The sequence below is a fragment of the Triticum aestivum genome, chromosome 2A (genome assembly GCF_018294505.1).
Source record: "Triticum aestivum cultivar Chinese Spring chromosome 2A, IWGSC CS RefSeq v2.1, whole genome shotgun sequence".
NCBI lineage: Eukaryota > Viridiplantae > Streptophyta > Magnoliopsida > Poales > Poaceae > Triticum > Triticum aestivum.
This window is the reverse complement of record NC_057797.1, coordinates 614,815,285-614,836,731: the sequence shown is the minus strand read 5'-3', so window position 1 is coordinate 614,836,731 and position 21,447 is coordinate 614,815,285. Positions and strand designations below refer to the sequence as shown.

The 21,447-nt window shown below is 45.7% G+C and overlaps 1 protein-coding gene across 1 annotated transcript; it reads left to right on the top strand.

The window, feature by feature from the left end:
• The first annotated feature begins 15,150 nt into the window (after positions 1-15,150).
• LOC123189765 (DEAD-box ATP-dependent RNA helicase 13) lies at positions 15,151-21,039 on the top strand. The gene is made up of 15 exons (XM_044602254.1): positions 15,151-15,388; positions 15,475-15,813; positions 15,962-16,152; positions 16,421-16,615; positions 16,909-17,085; positions 17,699-18,087; positions 18,206-18,386; positions 18,829-18,951; positions 19,041-19,157; positions 19,416-19,520; positions 19,647-19,787; positions 19,925-19,990; positions 20,096-20,254; positions 20,390-20,471; positions 20,659-21,039. The coding sequence occupies exons 1-15, from the start codon at positions 15,193-15,195 to the stop codon at positions 20,709-20,711; spliced, it is 2,514 nt and encodes an 837-aa protein (XP_044458189.1). The 5' UTR covers positions 15,151-15,192; the 3' UTR covers positions 20,712-21,039.
• Positions 21,040-21,447: the final 408 nt, after the last annotated feature.

The window sequence follows — 21,447 nt, the reverse complement described above, 5'->3', positions numbered from 1 at the left end:
GCGCTTCCCGACTGGGGATTATTCCTCTAAAGGTTGTGCTGCTTCGCTCGACGCGGTTCCAGTCTATTTCCATTTTTTGAAGGGTTTCCTCATAAATGAGGTTCAGTCCGCTGCCTCCGTCCATGAGCACCTTGGTGAGGCGAAAGCCGTCCACTATGGGACTGAGGACCAATGCGGCTGGTGCTCGGGCTGTTCGGAATCTAGGTTCATCACTTGCGTTGAAGGTAATGGCAGTGTCGCTCCATGGATTTATTGTTGCAACTTGATAGACTTCGGCGGGGCTGCGGAGTGTTCTTTTTCGCACATTGTTTGATGCGAAAGTCTCGAAGACTATGAGAGCGGTACTGGTGTCCTCGGGCTGGCTTTCTGCGGCCTCCAGAATTAAGAGGTCCTTGCCGATTTTGGCCACCTGCCGGAGTATCCAACATGCTCTAAGGCTGTGAGTTGGTGTGGCGTCCTCTGTACTGTGAATTCTATAGGGTCCATCAAGCCATCTTTCCAGTACGGTTCCATGCCCTATAGAGGGTTTTGGTTTTTTGGTGTTTATCTCGGGTGTCCTATGATGATGCACCCTCTTGGTTCGGACGGGATTGCTATTCAAGGCCGGATTATCCCAAAACTTTATTTCGGTTTTCCAGGCGCTTTCCATCGCACAGTATTTTTGTACTATGGACGCCAAGTCAGCGAAGCATGTAATATCACGATGACTTACGGCGTTAAGGATTCCCTCGTCCGTGCAATTACTGCAGAAAATTGAGATTGCGTCTCCCTCGTGGCAATCCTTTATCCTGTTCATAACCAGGAGGAATCTGGCCCAGTAATGATGTACTGTTTCCTCGGGCCTCTGCCTGATTTCGGAGAGATCGCTTATGTTCGGGTGGGCGGGTGTCGTTGGATCTGAAACCTCACCCAATCCAAGATTCGGAGGCCGAAGAGTTTCCGAACTCTGAAGTTCGGATTCTTGGATGTTGTCCAACAAATCTAGCCCGTTGCCTGATCCTAAGCTCAGGTCTTGAGTTACATCCTCCTCTCCGCGGGTATCTGGCTTGGAGGATTCGGGAATTCGGACATAGCTAGTCCTTAAAATAGATGAAGGGTCGCCGCACTGCGCCTCTACCACGGCAACATGGTGGGTGACTTGGGGAGAGTTAATTTCTCTTAGATCGGGTTTAAGCCCAACCTGGTCGTAATCTGTAGCGACCCCCAGGGCGGCGATGCGATCCAAGAGCTCATTTACGGAAGAGAGCTCCATTGGATCTAGCTGCTCGACGAGCTCCGAGCTGACGTGTAGGTTGCTTTTGATGACCCGAGAGGTCACCGTCGGCACAACAGCCGAACAGGCGGTCATGAGGAAACCACCTAGCCGGAGGGTTTGGCCGACAGCCAAGGCTCCCTTAGCAATGGTGCCGTCTTTAAAGACGGGAGGAGGCATCCTTCCTGATTGTGATGACATAGAGGAACTCTCAATGAAAGCACCAATGTCGGTGTCAAAACCGGCGGATCTCAGGTAGGGGGTCCCGAACTGTGCGTCTAGGCCGGATGGTAATAGGAAGCAGGGAACACTTTGTTTTACCCAGGTTCGGGCCCTCTTGATGGAGGTAATACCCTACTCCTGCTTGATTAATATTGATGATATGGGTAGTACAAGAGTAGATCTACCACGAGATCAAGGAGGCTAAACCCTAGAAGCTAGCCTATGGTATGATTGTTGTGTATGGAGTTGATTGCCTACGGACTACAACCCTTCGGTTTATATAGACACCGGATAGGGTTAGGGTTACATAAAGTCGGTTACAATGGTAAGAGATCTTGAATATCCGCATCGCCAAGCTTGCCTTCCACGCCAAGGACAGTTTCATCCGGACACGGGACGAAGTCTTCAATCTTGTATCTTCATAGTCCAGGAGTCCAGCTGAAGGTATAGTCCGACTATCCGAACACCCCCTAATCCAGGACTCCCTTAGTGTCAGTCGTCAACAAAGAAGAAAGGTCGCCGGGGAGATCCGGCCCGATTGCTCAGCAGTCGGCCCGAATCTCGGGGACTACAACCCGCGGGTGTGCCAGCGTGCCTCCGCAGAGAAAGAAGAAGACTCACCCCGGCTGTCCGACAAGTCGGTGGTCCGCTTGGCCAGCTCCTCAACATTGGCGTTGAAGGAGGTCACGCGAAGATTGTGGTAATCCTGCATCAAAATTTCAGAAAAAGTGTTGGTACTTGGAACTCACCGATTAGAGTTCCAAGCCGCCTGCTCAGCAGCCGGCCCGAAACTCGGGGACTACACCCAGTGGGTGCGCTGACGCGCCCCCACAAAGAAAAACAAGGAAGCAAAGCAAAAAGGAAGGATGCGTACCCGGATGGCCGTCTGTGATGCCAGATATGCCTTGGTGCACTCCTTGATTGCGTCACCCTTGGCCCAGATCTTGGCTTGGACGTCCAAGAGCGCTCGGTTCAACGGGCCCGTCCCGCCTCCCCGCACCCACCCGGTGGGCGCGGTGCTCGACACCTCGGTGTCCGGGATCGTGGAGCTCGCAGCGCTGGTCTCCAGAGGATGCGGCGCTGAGGCCGCCTTCGTGAGACGGCGGCGCGTCGGTGTGCTGACCTCAAGGGCCAGGCCCGCCGCCGCCGTGCCTCCGGCTGGCGGCACTGGCAGGTCCGCCGGCTGCCCGCCCGGCGCGCTTCCGGAGGGTGGCGGTGGCGGCACAATGACTTCCGGCGTGGCGGTGACGTCGGCATCCCTCTCCATGACCGAGTTCTTGTCGCCGACTTCCCTAGTCTGCGCCGTGAACTCCGGTGGCGGCGGCGCGGAGTTCAAGGGGACGACAAACACCGCCGACTGGCGGTGTGCGGCTTCCTCTGCGCGCTTCTTCTCCGCATCGGCGGCCTCGGCCTCCACCAGCTTCTTCAGGGCGGCGGCCTCTGCCTTCTTCAGGCGGGCGGCTTCCCGCTCCTCACGCGCCTCCCGTGCGTTCCGCTCCGTTGCCTCCCGGAGGTCAGCAGCGGGATCAATCCGCCGGTTGGTGGAGGAGGTCTCCGCCGACTTTACGACGGAGCCAGCGGCCGACTTCTCAAGAGAGAGCGGGGCCCTAAAGTCGGGAAAATAAAGTAAAGGGATTTTAGACAGACTCAATAAAGAAATGTGAGGGTATGAAGGGAGGTTGTACTTACGCCGAAATCAGCTGCGGCATCTTCACCACCTTGCGGAAGCGGTTGGCCTTTGCGGCCGCTTCGTCCCGCTTGGTCACTGCGGCTGAACCCTTGGGCTTCTTCGGCCGGCTGCCGAACAGGCTCGTCCCGGCCCCGCGCTTCTTGCCGCCGCCTTGAGCATCCGGCGGGGCTGACGAGCCCGCACCCGGCTGGCTGGCTCCTGGCTGGTGGTGCGGGGCGACCTCCTCGTCATCATCAGGCCAGTCCTCGAGACTGGCCCCAAGTCTCGGGCCACCTGATGCGCTGCCTCCTCCCTCGGCCGCTCGGTCGGGGAGGAACTCGCGGTTCGGCCCCACGGTGCCGGCTGCTAGCTGGAGGAGGGGGTTCTGACCAAAGCCGACTGGTCAGAACGAGCAAGACGGACTCGACAGTAAAGATATCAGGAGAATAGAAGAAAAAGAGAGAAGGAAAATGACTCACCAGAGGCGGAGGGGCAGCACGTGAATACGGCTCCTTGCCGAACTGCCACTCTTCGTTGAGGTCGCAGCTCGCGAGATAGTTCACCATGTAGGCTACCTCCTTGTGAGGCATCTCCTTGGTGCACATTCGGCTCGGGTCTCGGTGCCCGCTCATCTGACAGATCATGTGGGGGCGACTTTGGAGGGGCAGCACTCGGCGCGCCACGAAGGCGGCCAGCAAGTCCGGCCCGGTCAAGCCCTCCGGCTGCGCCAGCACTCGAAGCCGTGCAAACGATGCCAGCTCCTGCAGGCGTCAGCGTCCGGGCCCGGTGCGACCAGTTGGGTTGTCTCCCAGCCGGCGGGTCGGCTACGTAGGCCGGCAGGTTGACCCAATCACCCTCCGTGGAGACGTTCTTCACGTAGAAGTACGACCGCTGCCACATCTTCACCGATTTGATCAGCCTGATGGAGGGAAATGGGTTGTCGGCCCCCGGCCTCCGCACGACGATGAACGCGCGACACTGAGCCGGCACGCCCGCAGCTTGAGTGCCGAGCTTGGAGAAGAAGAACTCCCCACAGAGCTCAATGGTGGGGAGAACGCCGATGAAGCCTTCGCACGGGGTGACGAAGGTGGACAGTAACACCACCGTGTTGGGGGTGAGGTGGTGCGGCTGGAGTCCGTAGAACTCAAGGAAGGAGCGGAATAAGTTGCTCGCCGGCAGGCCCAGGCCGCGAAGGCAGTGCGAGCGGAAGACGACCCGCTCGCCCTCCTGCGGTGCCGGCGAAATTTCTCCCCTCCGCGCGAGGCGGACCCTCACGAGGTCCTCGCCGGGCAATCGACGTGTCTTGCAGAGGAAGTCGATGTGATCCTCATGGACCTCCGAACCATCCCAGGTACCGGAGTGCGCCGTCGGGGGTGTGATGGCGGAGGAAGAGCTCATCGTGAGCGGACCGCCGCGATGTTCGACGAGGCTCGAGGTGCTGAGAGAGAGAGAGAGAAGAAGGAGAGAAAGCAGCGGGGAGGCGGGACGCGCATGCTCCTCCGTCTCCCCTCCTCCCCCTACTTATAGCCCTGTGGGCTGCGAAGCCGAGGGGGCGGTTATGGGATTTACTGCGCCCACTACCCCACGCCCCCCACGTCTATCGCACAAAGTTACTGCGCGCGGTAATTCCGTGAGAACCTCAACCGTCCCCCATGGCCGCAGCGGATCCGCTCGCTTGCTGAGGCGCGGTAGTGGTGGGCCCCCGCCTGTAGGCATTTCTCATCTCGCGGATGGGTAGGCAGGCTGGCCCGGCCACTGGTTGCCACGTGGTGGGCACGAAGTGGGTGGTGGCCAAGAAGCTTAGCTTGTACGCCACTGAGTTCCCGCCAGGGGATTCGAAAGTATCTTTTGGACAATTCAAAGTCAGGCGACTCCGACTCCTACTAGTCGGCCCGGCAGAGTCAAGCGGAGTCTCCACCTCAGGTACTCGGAGAATGAAGCTACTGAGGCTCCTCGGCTGGATGTCCATGGTGCATCATCAGCTTCGGGGACTACTGTCGGAGTAATGGGCCACGGGTTGGCTAACCCGAGGCCCATAACCTTTTAAGACGTCGGGGCTAACTGCGCCCCTCAAGACAACAGACGGAGAGCCGACTTCAGGAGGGACGCTGGAGGAAGAGCCGGCAGCCCATATGCGTCCGAGTCCTAGAGAAGAGATCAAGACCGTCCGACTCCGACTAGCGGCTTCCAAAGAAGCCGGCCACGGGGAGTTGGCCCACGACACCAGCAAAGCCCATGCCCTCATCAGGGGGGATGGGACAGGGAGTGGCGACAGTAAAGCCCATGTTGGGGAACGTAGTAATTTCAAAATTTTCCTACGCACACGCAAAATCATGGTGATGCATAACAACGAGAGGGGAGAGTGTTGTCCATGTACCCTCGTAGACTGAAAGCGGAAGCGTTAGCACCATGCGGTTGATGTAGTCGTACGCCTTCACGGCCCGACCGATCATGCACCAAAACTACGGCACCTCCGAGTTCTAGCACATGTTCAGCTCGATGACGATCCCCGGACTCCGATCCAGCAGAATGTCGGGGAAGAGTTCCGTCAGCACGACGGCGTGGTGACGATCTTGATGTTCTACTGTCGCAGGGCTTCGCCTAAGCACCACTACAATATTATCGAGGACTATGGTGGAGGGGGGCACCGCACACGGCTAAGAGATCAATGATCAACTATTGTGTCTATGGGGTGCCCCCTGTCCCCGTATATAAAGGAGCAAGGGAGGGAGGGAGGCGGCCGGCCTAGGAGGAGGGAGCGCCAAGGGGGGAGTCCTACTCCCACCGGGAGTAGGACTCCTCCTTCCCTTGTTGGAGTAGGAGAGAAGGAAAGAGGGGGAGAGGAACAAGGAAAAGTGGGCTGCACCCCTTGTCCAATTCGGACCAGAGGGGGGCGCGCGCCTCCTTCCTTTTGGCCTCTCTCCTCTATTCCTGTATGACCCAATAAGGCCCATATACTCCCCGGAGAATTCCCGTAACTCTCGGGTACTTCGAAAAATACCCGAATCACTCGGAACCTTTCCGATGTCCGAATATAGTCGTCCAATATATCAATCTTTACGTCTCGACCATTTCGAGACTCCTCGTCATGTCCCCGATCTCATCCGGGGCTCCGAACTCCTTCGATACATCAAAACTCATAAACTCATAATATAACTGTCATCGAAAGCTTAAGCGTGCGGACCCTACGGGTTCGAGAACAATGTAGACATGACCGAGACACGTCTCCGGTCAATAACCAATAGCGGGACCTGGATACTCATATTGGCTCCCACATATTCTATGAAGATCTTTATCGGTCAGACCGCATATGTCATCGGTATGTTACTTGCCCGAGATTCGATCGTCGGTATCTCAATACCTAGTTCAATCTTGTTGCCGGCAAGTCTCTTTACTCGTTCCGTAATACATCATCCTGCAACTAACTCATTAGTTGCAATGCTTGCAAGGCTTAAGTGATGTGCATTACCGAGAGGGCCCAGAGATACCTCTCCGACAATCGGAGTGACAAATCCTAATCTCGAAATACGCCAACCCAACAAGTATCTTCGGAGACACCTGTAGAGCACCTTTATAATCACCCAGTTACGTTGTGACGTTTGGTAGCACACAAAGTGTTCCTCCGGTAAACGGGAGTTGCATAATCTCATAGTCATAGGAACATGTATAAGTCATGAAGAAAGCAATAGCAACAAACTAAACGATCAAGTGCTATGCTAACAGAATGGGTCAAGTCAATCACATCATTCTCCTAATGATGTGATCCCGTTAATCAAATGACAACTCATGTTTATGGTTAGGAAACATAACCATCTTTGATCAACGAGCTAGTCAAGTAGAGGCATACTAGTGACACCCTGTTTGTCTATGTATTCACACATGTACTATGTTTCCGGTTAATACAATTCTAGCATGAATAATAAACATTTATCATGATATAAGGAAATAAATAATAACTTTATTATTGCCTCTAGGGCATATTTCCTTCAGTCTCCCACTTGCACTAGAGTCAGTAATCTAGTTCACATCGCCATGTGATTTAATACCAATAGTTCACATCACCATGTGATTAACACCCATAGTTCACATCGACATGTGACCAACACCCAAAGGGTTTACTAGAGTCAATAATCTAGTTCACATCGCTATGTGATTAACACCCAAAGAGTACTAAGGTGTGATCATGTTTTGCTTGTGAGAGAAGTTTAGTCAACGGGTCTGCCACATTCAGATCCGTAAGTATTTTGCAAATTTCTATGTCAACAATGCTCTGCACGGAGCTACTCTAGCTAATTGCTCCCACTTTCAATATGTATCCAGATTGAGATTTAGAGTCATCTGGATCAGTGTCAAAATTTGCATCGACGTAACCCTTTACGACGAACCTTTTTGTCACCTCCATAATCGAGAAACATATCCTTATTCCACTAAGGATAATTTTGACCGCTGTCTAGCGATCTACTCCTAGATCACTATTGTACTTCCTTGCCAAACTCAGGGCAGGGTATACAATAGGTCTGGTACACAGCATGGCATACTTTATAGAACCTATGGCTGAGGCATAGGGAATGACTTTCATTTTCTCTTTATCTTCTGCCGTGGTCGGGTTTTGAGTCTTACTCAACTTCACACCTTATAACACAGGCAAGAACTCCTTCTTTGACTGTTCCATTTTGAACTACTTCAAAATCTTGTCAAGGTATGTACTCATTGAAAAACTTATCAAGTGTCTTGATCTATCTCTATAGATCTTGATGCTCATTATGTAAGCAGCTTCGCCGAGGTCTTTCTTTGAAAAAACTACTTTCAAACATTCCTTTATGCTTTGCAGAATAATTCGACATTATCTCTGATCAAGAATATGTCATTCACATATACTTATCAGAAATGTTGTAGTGGTCCCACTCACTTTCTTGTAAATACAGGCTTCACCACAAGTCTGTATAAAACTATATGCTTTGATCAACTTATCAAAGCGTATATTCCAACTCCGAGATGCTTGCACCAGTCTATAGATGGATCGCTGGAGCTTGCATATTTTGTTAGTACCTTTAGGATTGACAAAACCTTCTGGTTGCATCATATACAACTCTTCTTTAATAAATCCATTAAGGAATGCAGTTTTGGTTATCCATTTGCCAGATTTCATAAAATGCGGCTATTGCTAACATGATTCAGACAGACTTAAGCATAGATACGAGTGAGAAACTCTCATCGTAGTCAACACCTTGAACTTGTCGAAAACCTTTCTGCGACAATTCTAGCTTTGTAGATAGTAACACTAATATCAGCGTCCGTCTTCCTCTTGAAGATCCATTTAATCTCAATGGCTCGCCGATCATTGGGCAAGTCAATCAAAGTCCATACTTTGTTCTCATACATGGATCTCATCTCAGATTTCATGGCCTCAAGCCATTTCACGGAATCTGGGCTCATCATCGCTTCCTTATAGTTCGTAGGCTCATCATGGTCAAGTAACATGACCTCTAGAACAGGATTACCGTACCACTCTGGTGCGAATCTCACTCTGGTTTACCTACGAGGTTTCGGTAGTAACTTGATCTGAAGTTACATGATCATCATCATTAGCTTCCTCACTAATTGGTGTACTAGTCACATGAACAGATTTCTATGATGAACTACTTTCCAATAAGGGAGCATGTACTGTTACCTCATCAAGTTCTACTTTCCTCCCACTCACTTCTTTCGAGAGAAACTCCTTCTCTAGAAAGGATCCATTCTCAGCAATGAATATCTTGCCTTCGGATCTATGATAGAAGGTGTACCCAACATTTTCTTTTGGGTATCCTATGAAGACGCACTTCTCCGATTTGGGTTTGAGCTTATCAGGTTGAAACTTTTTCGCATAAGCAATGCAACCTCAAACTTTAAGAAATGACAACTTAGGTTTCTTGCCAAACCATAGTTCATACGATGTCGTCTCAACGGATTTAGATGGTGCCCTATTTAATGTTAATGCAGTTGTCTCTAATGCATAACCCCAAAACGATAGCGGTAAATCAGTAAGAGATGTCATAGATCGCACCATATCTAATAAAGTACGGTTACGACTGCCAAACTCGTAACTCAAATATTTTCCTTCTGCGATCATATCATAGAAACTTTTATTTTTGTTACGATGATTCTCCACTTCACTCTGAAATTCTTCGAACTTTTCAAATGTTTCAGATTTGTGTTTCATCAAGTAGATATACTCATATCTGCTCAAATCATCTGTGAAGATCAGAAAATAATGATACCTGCCGCGAGCCTCAATATTCATCGGACCACATACATCAGTATGTATGATTTCCAACAAATCTGTTGCTTGCTCCATTGTTCCGGAGAACGGAGTCTTAGTCATCTTGCCCATGAGGCATGGTTCGCAAGCATCAATTGATTCATAATCAAGTGATTCCAAAAGCCCATCAGCATGGATTTTCTTCATGCGTTTTACACCAATATGACCTAAACGGCAGTGCCACAAATAAGTTGCACTATCATTATTAACTTTGCATCTTTTGGTTTCAATATTATGAATATGTGTATCACTTCGATCGAGATCCAATGAACCATTTTCATTGGGTGTGTAACCATATAAGGTTTTATTCATGTAAACAGAACAACAATTTATTCTCTTACTTAAATGAATAACCGTATTGCAATGAACATGATCAAATCATATTCATGCTCAACGCAAACACCAAATGACACTTATTTAGGTTTAACACTAATCCCGAAAGTATAGGGAGTGTGCGATGATAATCATATCAATCTTGGAAGCACTTCCAACACACATAGTCACTTCACCCTTAACTAGTCTCTGTTCATTCTGCAACTCCCGTTTCGAGTTACTATTCTTAGCAACTGAACCAGTATCAAATACCGAGGGGTTGCTACGAACACTAGTAAAATACACATCAATAATATGTATATCAAATATACCTTTGTTCACTTTGCCATCCTTCTTATCCGCCAAATACTTGGGGTAGTTCCGCTTCCAATGACTAGTCCCTTTGTAGTAGAAGCACTCAGTTTCAGGCTTCGGTCCAGACTTGGGTTTACTTGAGCAGCAACTTGCTTGCCGTTCTTCTTGAAGTTCCCCTTTCTTCCCTTTGTCCCTTTACTTGAAACTAGTGGTTTTGTTTACCATCAACACTTGATTCTTTTCTTGATTTCTATCTTCGTCGATTTAAGCATCGCGAAGAGCTTGGGAATCGTTTCTGTTATCCTTGCATATTATAGTTCATCACGAAGTTCTACTAACTTGGTGATGGTGACTAGAGAATTCTGTCAATCACTATTTTATCTGGAAGATTAACTCCCACTTGATTCAAGCGATTGTAGTACCGAGACAATCTGAGCACATGCTCACTGCTTGAGCTATTCTCCTCCATCTTTTAGCTATAGAACTTGTTGGAGACTTCATATCTCCCAACTCGGGTATTTGCTTGAAATATTAACTTCAACTCCTGGAACATCTCATATGTTCCATGACGTTGAAAACGTCTTTGAAGTCCCGATTCTAAGCTGTTAAGCATGGTGCACTAAACTATCAAGTAGTCATCATATTGAGCTAGCCAAACGTTCATGACATCTGCATCTGCTCCTGCAATAGGTCTGTCACCTAGCGGTGCATTAAGGACATAATTCTTCTGTGCAGCAATGAGGATAAACCTCAAATCACGGATCCAATCTGCATCATTGCCACTAACGTCTTTCAACTTAGTTTTCTCTAGGAACATATCAAAAATAAAACAGAGGAGCTAAACGCGAGCTATTGATCTACAACATAGATATGCACTATTCCTTTCTGGAGCACAGGTTTTATTTTAGTTCAAGTCACCAGATATGTCTTTTTCAAAGCATGAACATGTTTGTTGTTAAAACATTCAGATTCCTTTTCTTTTAGTTTAATATATCGACACGTCCATTTTGCATCATGTTTTCTTAATGTTATTTATGATGTTTTTATCCATAATAATGCTTTTTGGAGTAATTCTAATGCCTTTTCTCAAGGTATACACAAAGAGGGAGAATTCCGGCAGTTGGAAATCTGGACCTGGAAAAGCTACGCCAGGCCACCTATTCTGCACAACTCCAAACAAGCTGAAACTTCACAGATTTTTTTATCAAATATATGATGAATATTGGAGCAAATAACTACCAGAGGGGGCCCCAGGCGCGCCCTGGTGGGTTGTGCTCACCCAGGGCCACCTCTGATGCCCATCTTCTGGTATATAAGTCATTTTAACCTAGAAAAAAATAAGGAGAGGACTTTCGGGATGGGGCGCCGCCGTCTCGAGGCGGAACTTGGGCAGGAGCACTTTTGCCCTCCGGCGGAGCGATTCCCGTGTACCCTCAAGAACACTTTGCTTATCATAAGAAACCGTTTTGGCCTGTCATTTGCCTCAAAAGGATTTGGCTACCTTGTTGAATTTTTGTTACTACTATCGTTACTTGCTCGTTACAAATTATTGCTATCAAACTACTCTGTTACTGACAATTTCAACACTTGTAGACATTACCTTACTGAAAACCACTTTGTCATTTCCTACTGCTCCTCGTTGGGTTCGACACTCTTACTTATCGAAAAGAGTTACAATTGATCCCTTATACTTGTGGGTCATCATATACCCACTTGATAACATGTGGCTCGGGGGGCTAAAACGCCTTTTTCTATTTGATTTTCGATGAGAACGTAGACATACACTCACACCGCCACACACACATGCTTACACCACGCGCCTGCTAAAGAACAGGTCGGAGTTGTGCCACCTTGTCCGGGCTGGGCTAAACTAAAATAGGAATGGCTCATTCATCGATGACGGGTCTGTTGGTGCGGGCATGGTGCTCAGAGACAGTATGGGCAACGTTAGTTTTCTCCTCGTGTAGGAATTATTCTCTTGCAGAGATGTTGTGGAAGTGGAGTTGTGTGCATTCATGAAGGGTCTTCCCCTCACGTTGCAAAGAAGTGATCTTCCATTTATTATCGAGATGGACTCTAATGTTGCAGTCAAGCTTGTTTAGGCTAAGGAAGTTGATAGATTGTTTTTCTACTCTCTTGTTATAGAGATCGGGCATCTTATGCGGCTTCGTGATTCTTGTATTACTCATGTGTGTCACTCTCAAAATATGGTTAGTGATAGTTTAGCTAATTTCACTCGAATTGAAGGAGAGCCATGACCTGGATTGGTTCTGGCCCTGATGAATCTATACAACTAGTTGCCAATGACTATAAGGATATTATGAGTTGAGTAATACAAGTTATTTCACCCGCAAAAGAAAATGTTTGGACATTCAGAAAAGTTCATGGATTTGAAATAAGTTTGTGAATGTGAAAAAATTTCATGAATTCAAAAAGAGTTCATGAATTTTACAAACGTTCACAGATTTGAGAAAAGTTCATGAATTTGGAAAAAATGCTCATACATTTTAAATAATTTGAAATTTGAAAAATATTGTGAAATTGATTTTTTGTGAATTTAAAGAATTTTCATGTATTTGAATTTTTTGCAATTTTTTAAAATATTATGAATTTCATCTTTTTATGAATTCAGCAATTTGACATTTTTTTTATGAATTCAGCCAAACAAACACATAGAAAAAGCCAGCAATAATAAAAGCACTAAAAACCGGCGATAAAGATCCCAAAAACAAAGGGTTACCTGGGTCGGCTCATGGGAAGCACACATGGGCGCCGCATACGTTTTTTTTGAAAGGTTACCTGATGTCTACTACACAACCTTCTTCTTGTAGACGTTGTTGGGCCTCCAAGTGCAGAGGTATGTAGGACAGTAGCAAATTCCCCTCAAGTGAATGACCTAAGGTTTATCAGTCCGTAGGAGGCGTAGGATGAAGATGGTCTCTCTCAAACAACCCTGCAACCAAATAACAAAGAGTCTCTTGTGTCCCCAACACACCCAATATAATGGTAAATTGTATAGGCGCACTAGTTCGACGAAGAGATGGTGATACAAGTGGTATATGGATGGTAGATAAAGGTTTTTGTAATCTGAAAATATAAAAACAACAAGGTAACTAATGATAAAAATGAACGTAAACGGTATTGCAATGCGTTGAAACAAGGCCTAGGGTTCATACTTTCGCTAGTGCAAGTCCTCTCAACAATAATAACATAATTGAATCACATAACTATCCCTCAACATGCAACAAAGAGTCACTCTAAAATCACTAATAGTGGAGAACGAACAAAGAGATTATGGTAGGGTACGAAACCACCTCAAAGTTATTCTTTCCAATCAATCCGTTGGGCTATTCCTATAAGTGTCACAAACAGTCCTAGAGTTCGTATTAGAATAACACCTTAAGACACAAATCAACCAAAACCCTAATGTCACCTGGATACTCCAATGTCACCTCAAGTATCCGTGGGTATGATTATACGATATGCATCACACAATCTCAGATTCATCTATTCAACCAACACATAGAACCTCAAAGAGTGCCCCAAAGTTCCTACCGGAGAATCACGACGAAAACGTGTGCCAACCCCTATGCATAGGTTCATGGGCGGAACCCGCAAGTTGATCACCAAAACATACATCAAGTGAATCACGTGGTATCCCATTATCACCATAGATACGCACGGCAAGACATACATCAAGTGTTCTCAAATCTTTAAAGACTCAATCCGATAAGATAACTTCAAAGGGGAAACTCAATCCATTACAAGAGTGTAGAGAAGGAGGAGAAACATAAGATCCAGCTATAATAGCAAAGCTCGCGATACATCAAGATCGTATCACCTCAAGAACACGAGAGAGAGAGAGAGATCAAACACATAGCTACTGGTACATACCCTCAGCCCCGAGGGAGAACTACTCCCTCCTCGTCATGGAGAGCACCGGGATGATGAAGATGGCCACCGGAGAAGGATTCCTCCTCCGGCAGGGTGCTAAAACGGGTTTAGATTGGTTTTCGGTGGCTACGGAGGCTTCTGGCGGTGGAACTTCCGATCTATTGTCCGTTCTAGAAGTTTTAGAATACATAGGTATATATGGGTGCAGGAAGTACGTCGGTGGAGCTTCGGGGGCCCCACGAGGCAGGGGCGCGCCCCCACCCTCGTGGGCACCTTCCTTCTCTCTTGACGTGGGGTCCAAGTCCATCCGATAGCTTTCCTTCAAAAAATAACTTCTCCAGTTGATTTCGTTCCGTTTCGACTCCGTTTGATATTTGTTTTCTTCGAAACACTGAAATAGGCAAAAAAACCCAGCAAATCTGGGCTGGGCCTCCGGTTAATAGGTTAGTCTCCAAAAAAATATAAAAGTGGATAATAAAGTTCAATATTGCCCAAAACAGTAGATAACATAGCATGGAGCAATCAAAAATTATAGATATGTTAGAGACGTATCATTGCCTCATGACATTTTATTGAAAAGTCAATAGGATTACACCGTTCGGTACATGATGCAGCAGAAATCAGGAAGGTCAAGTTTAGCCAAGTGATGTGCCACCTGATTCACTTCTCTTGAGACATGTTGGAAAGAAACTCCATCAATCATCTAAGCTCGAGTAAAGCAATCTGAGAGGATCACTGTATAAGGACCAAGCACCTCCATCTCTCCTCTACATAACTCGATGATCTCCAGAGAGTCTGATTCAATGATGACACTCGTAGAACCCAGGTACTCTAGGAGGTCAATACCTTTTCGAAGCGCAACTGCTTCCGCAGTAGCCTCATCAAGGGCAAGAGACAAATGGCTTGCCGCATCAGTAATTGTTTATCCAATGCTGTTTCGAAGAATAACTCCCACAACTCCGGTTCCATTATGGGTGCTGCGTACGTTTAAGGCACTAAATGGCGCGTTAAGCGCCGAATAGGTACCCGAAGCCTAGTAGACAAGTTGGCCCAACCCGTCAGTAGTCAGCCTAAAGGCCCAATTCCAAGATTAGTCCAAACCAAAACCCAATCTCCAAAAAAAGAAGTCCAAACCAAAACCCTCACCTCGTCCTCCCCTTCTGCCGTCGCCGCCAGCGCCAGCACCTCCTCCTCCCCCCGCCCCCCGCCCCCCGCCCCCGGTCTCCGATGGCCGACGCACCGGAGCAGCCTACGCCAGACCCACCCACACCGCCGCAGGAGGCTATCCAAAGGCCTAAGAAAAATAAGAAAGGCCGCAGGAAGAAGCCGAAGAAAGCCGCCGCCGCCGCTGCCGCCCCCTCCTCCTCTGGCGCCACCATGGTCGAGGATCCCTTCCTCGTCCTCGCCGGCGGCAAGGAAGGAGGTAACGAGCTGACTTTCCAGTACTGGGCTCCACCTTGGTTCGGTTTGTCTCTGTGATTACTGACGTGTGTGGGGGATTCGGCGCAGGGTTCCTGGAGCTGGAGGAGATCGACGGGGCCGACTTCGGGATCTTCGGGAGCTTCGTGGAGGACGTGGGAGCAAGTGAGAAGAAAGCGTGGAATGACCAGAAGAAGAAGAAGAAGAAAAAGAAACGCAAGCGAGGGGATGCCAAGCGCTTGGATGGGGATGTAGGCGGCGATGGTGATGGTGATGGCGATTGTGCAGGCGATTTGGTAGCTGAGAGCGAGGAGGAGGGTGAGAAGGGTGAGAATAAAAGAAAGAGGAAGAAGAGGAACAAGAAGAAGAGGAAGGTGAAGGATAATGATTCAGAGAGCAAGGAGGACGTTGCTGATGACAATGTGGAAGGTGCTTAGCTTCTCATTTTCAGCCTGTGGCTTCGGACCATTTGCTTTTGTAGCTCTTAGACTGTAGTTTTGCATTCTTTGCTTTGTTGTGCTTCTGTTAGCTGTGATTTGCCAAATTTATAGTTAAGAATACTGTTGTGTGCTTCCAGATATGCAAGATGACATTGAAAATATGGAACAAGACAACAAAGAGGAGGTGAAATTGGGTGAGGATGAACTTTATGCGTGGCTAGAGCTAAGATTGCATCCCCTTCTTATCAAGGCAATGCACAGGCTTGGGTTCAATGAACCAACACCTATACAGAAGGCTTGCATTCCTGCAGGGGCTCACCAAGGCAAGGTTTGTCAATGTTAACTCATAGGCCACTGGCCATTGGCTTTTTCTACATGAAAATGGTGACGCTATTCTTACTGAAAATATGGTCTTGTTCTTATGCTTGTTGCTTTCATAAAGTTGCCTAATGGATATATTATTGTATTATATACTGGTAGTGCTATTTTTCGTCCCTCTTAGTTAACTAATTATTAATCAAAGCTTTTAAAATCGCTCCAGATGAAACCTTAGGTCTTTTAACTATGCTCTTGTATAATTTTTTACACTGCAACAGGATGTTATTGGAGCAGCTGAGACAGGTTCTGGCAAGACACTTGCTTTTGGTCTCCCTATTTTGCAGCGCCTTCTGGAAGAACGAGATAAGACCACAAGATTACATGTAGAAGATGAAAAAGTGGCGGAGGGAAGTTCTACAGGAGGCCCACTCAGAGCACTTATTTTGACACCCACCAGAGAACTTGCCAAACAGGTATAAGAATGACCTAACGTAGACCAATTTACATTTGGCGTGGAATTTAATTGTTTGATGATGCTGTAGCAGCGCAGCTATAAATCTATGGTCTCCATCCTATTGCTTTTTTTTTTGTGAATGACCATCCTACTGCCCTTAGCGCTTAATTGGGTTCAAATTTCCCTAGCTTATTCAGTTTGAATTCTGAATGTCATTGGTCCTGTAATTTCTTCTGTGCAAGCTTTCACCTCTATTCAAATGAGGTACTATGTGTCACCCACTCATTCTTATGTTATTATTCTTATTTAAAGGTCTGTGATCATCTAAAAGAAGCAGCTAAGTTCTTAGGAATTCATGTTGTTCCTATCGTTGGTGGTTTATCCATGGAAAAGCAAGAACGACTTCTGAAAAAGAAACCTGAAATTGTTGTTGGAACTCCAGGAAGATTATGGGAGCTAATGTCATCAGGCAATCAGCACCTAGTTGAGGTTAGTATGTGAAGTCTGAAAGCATATGTCAAATTGTTAGCGTGCATTTTGGCATTTCTGTGTATCAACATACACCATTCATACCCCTTGGATTGCAGTATAGAGAATAATAAATTAAATATTATCAGCAATCATAAGCTAATCTGAAATTGACTGTTTCGCACGAGTGATAACAAATGCCCAACTTCCATGTACAAAATTTTGTTACCGCATTGCAGCCGGAAGATTCCCATCACTGGAAACTAGAAGAAAATGCACACTTACTAGATTCACCTTTTTTCTGTTTGTGCAAACTGCAAACAGAAAGCCAGGCTGGCATCTTTAGTCTGGAGAATGCTGGTTTACCTCCCAAGATAAAGAAAACTTCTATTTGATGGAACCCAGTGATCTCTGGTTGAACGGACCTAACCTATATCTGATGGTTATTACTGCTATTTTGGACTTCTGGACAAATGAACCCAATAGTAAACTGAACTCATTTTATATATTTCAGAAGAAGAGAGAATGAGTGTATAAATTTGGCATATTCTACTTATTGCAGTTGTCATTTTGTGGTTATTTTATGTTGAAGACATGGTGCTAACTGTCACAATATTCTGTTTTTATCACTCAGCTGCATTCATTGTCATTCTTCGTGTTGGACGAGGCTGATAGAATGATAGAGCGGGGTCATTTTAAAGAAGTGCAATCTATCATTGAGATGCTTCCATTATCCAATAGTTCTGATGAGCAAACTGTAAAAGCCACATCAAGCTGTGAAACTGTGGCAAATTTGCAAATAAAGAAGAGGCAAACCTTTGTCTTCTCAGCAACGCTTGCACTTTCAGCTAATTTTCGCAAGAAGTTGAAGCGTGGGCTTTCTACTTCAAAGGCATCGACGGCTGATGATCTTAGTTCTATTGAAGAACTTTCGAAGCAGGCTGGTATGAAACCTAATGCAGAAATAGTTGATTTGACAAATGCTTCGATCTTGCCGGAGAAACTTGAAGAATCATTCATCGAGTACGCCTTCTCTTCTTTTTGTACTTCTGTTATTATGGCCACTGTTTTTTTTTGGCTTGTATTTTATGAAAAAATTATAGACAGTTTGACACTGAAAAAATCATCGCTTGTTTTGCAGGTGTAGTGATGATGATAAGGATGCCAACCTTTATTATATATTGAGTGTTCATGGGCAAGGCCGCACGATAGTATTTTGCACATCGATTTCTGCACTGCGTCACATTTCTTCCTTATTACGCACTCTTGGAATAAATGTCTTGACAAATCATGCTCAAATGCAACAAAGGGCTCGCATGAAGGTGATTTTCTCCCATAAACTATACACGATACTTACATTTAACATTTGTTAAGCTTTTGGAATTATCATTCAGTTTAGATTTTATCTGTTATATACTTATATGGTTATGGCCAGAATTCCTGTAACCCGCACAATCCGGTACACATATGAAAGTTATGCCTTCTATTGGGACATGCACTCTCATCTTTGGATGTTGCTAACAGTAAGTAATGCACTAATGTTTGTCTAAAATTATCAGTTAATAACTGACTCTGGGATAATAGGATGCTTTACTTTTCTTTTCAAGTTCTATGATGATGTATGTATTTTTTTTTGTTCTTGCTTATCTTACATTGACTCATATGACTGGTTATATCCAAATAAAGTTAAGCACTTCCCATATATCCTTGTTTAGCTTTGCCTTCTGTAACATAAAGCGTTGAGGTTTTTCTGTGTTCATTCAGGCTGTGGATCGTTTCCGTGAAGGCGAGAACTCCGTTTTGGTCGCGACTGATGGTTTTGCAAGGGGCATGGACTTTGATAATGTTCGAACTGTTATCCATTATCAACTGCCACACTCAAGTGATGTAAGTGCACTGTTTATTTCTCAAACCTATACTTTCCTAGATATGGACCAAACTAACTGAGTTATTCAAATTCTTGTTTGTCCCCTTAGGTTTATATCCACAGGAGTGGAAGGACAGCGCGTAAATCATTGACTGGCTGCAGTATTGCATTAATCTCCCCTGCTGACAAAGCCAAGTTTTACTCTCTTTGCAAGTCATTTTCAAAGGTGATTTATTTCAGGTGTATTCATACATTAAATATTACTGCATACGCGGCATATTCAATCTCTCATGGCTTGTTATAACTGATCTTTTTGGCCACCGTTTCCGATATGTTATTTCATAGCCGCGCACTTCTATTTTGCACCTGTTGCTACATCTGCACTTCCATCGCTGTCAAGTCTCAGCCACTCAGCGTGGTGCATAATTTTACAATGGTTATTTCTCGGATTAAGCTGACTATAACCATTGATTAAAAATCACAGGAGAACCTGCAGCAGTTTCCTGTTGATCAGGCCTACATGCCTGCAATAATGAATAGGCTCTCCCTTGCTCGGCAGATTGACAAGATATCAAGTAAAAGTTCAAAGGCAAGGGCTCTGGTTACATTTTCAGTCATATTCTTTGGTCATTTCTAACACGTATGGATTAACCACTGGCCTCTGGTTAAAGTTAGGTCATGTTTGTCTACGCTCTGATTTTCCTCTGCTTTTCAGGAAAATGCTAACAAATCCTGGCTTCAGAGGAATGCTGAATCCATGGGTTTGATATTGGAGGCTAGTGACAGCGAGGAAGAACGTGTACGGGGCCACAAGCAACGAAAGGCGACTTCGGCACAGCTCCAGAAACTTCAGCAGGTTTGAATGATTATGATGATTATATTAGGCTTATAGGGTTAAATTATCGCTAAACTAAACTATTTGTAGGTGTTCATGATTTTTACAATGTTTACCTATCTGGCCCGTATGTAAACATATTTTCCTTTGAATCACAGGATTTGAATGAACTCTTGCAACATCCCTTGCAGCCTAAGACATTCTCACGCCGCTATTTGGCCGGGGTTAGTTTTCTGTCATGGAGTAAATGTTATGGATCGATTATGGTATCCTAACCTCACTAGAGTGTCTATTATGTGTTCACTGACTTCAACCATCAATTTATTCAGGCTGGTATTTCACCATTGCTTCAAAAGCAACTAGAAGAGTTGTCCAAAAGGAATGTAAACAGTAATAGCAGTAATGACAATAATAAAGGATCGCGGTTTGTTATTATTGGCCAGGATCGTGTGGAACCGTTGCAAGCTCTTCAAGATTCTGGGCAAGAGGTTAGGTTTCTATAGACTATTTACGGTATTCATAACCAGAATCAAGTTTGTATCTTGTGTATGTACTTGATACATTAGTTGCTTTTGTTTGTGTATGTAGTTCATATATTAACTGCTTTTAATTTATTCTGTCAGATTTGTGTGAACATGGACAAGCAAAGGGAGAAGAGAAGACTTGCTGAGAATTGGAGGCGAAAGAAACACGAAGAGAAGAAAAGTAAACTTTTATCATCCTTTTCTTATATTTCACCTTACTTGCAGTCAGATGAATATTGGATGTAACCTGCCTCTGACCAAGTCTTTACATTTCAAATATCCCCTTAACTATATTTACAATGAAAAACAGTACATACATTATACAGGCAGAGCACACCCACCTTATAATTACCGTCTTCTAATTTCAGGCACACGAGAACAAAAGAGAAAGGACAGGAGAAGTGCTAAAGAGAGAGACTGAATAATAAATGAAATACTGAAAGAGGAGGCATGTGTTGTTTTGAGATTGTTTGTCTCAGGGTTAGGATTGGTAAATGTGCGGCTGCTTCATCATCAGGCCACTTCAGTTCCACGATTCCTTTCGAGAATGCATGCCTTCGCTGATGATTTTGTCATGAAAGATGATTGAAGAATATGTGAGTTGGAGGAAATGAGACAGAGGCCATGTATTCCGTGTTTTGCAGTTGAAGATAAGTTAGAACTGAGCCCTAGCAGATAATGAACGCCGTACAATTGACTCATCTCTGTAACATGTGTACGTTATCACAGTTTATCTTGGAGTGCTGAAATATTTTTGTTGTCCTGAGTGAGTTCACCCAGATGTTATATGTGGTAGAATTTTCAGGGCCTGTTCTATTATGGACCTTGACTTGATTAGGTGTCTGCCTGTCCAGGCGTGCTCAATGAAACAGAAGACTAACAGTATATCCAACCCAGGTGTGCTAGAGGTAAAATTATGTCTTAACTGACTTCAACCATCAATTTATTCAGGCAGGTATTTCACCATTGCTTCAAAAGCAAGCAAGTACGTAGAATAGTTGTCCGAAAGGAATGTAAACAGTAATAGCAGTAATAACGAGAATATAGGATCTTGATTTTTTATTATTTGGCTAGAGGTACATGTGTCTTCACCAAATATCAGAGCATGAGTACGCACGGGTTTTACAGGGTACAAAAACAGTAAAAAACACAATCTT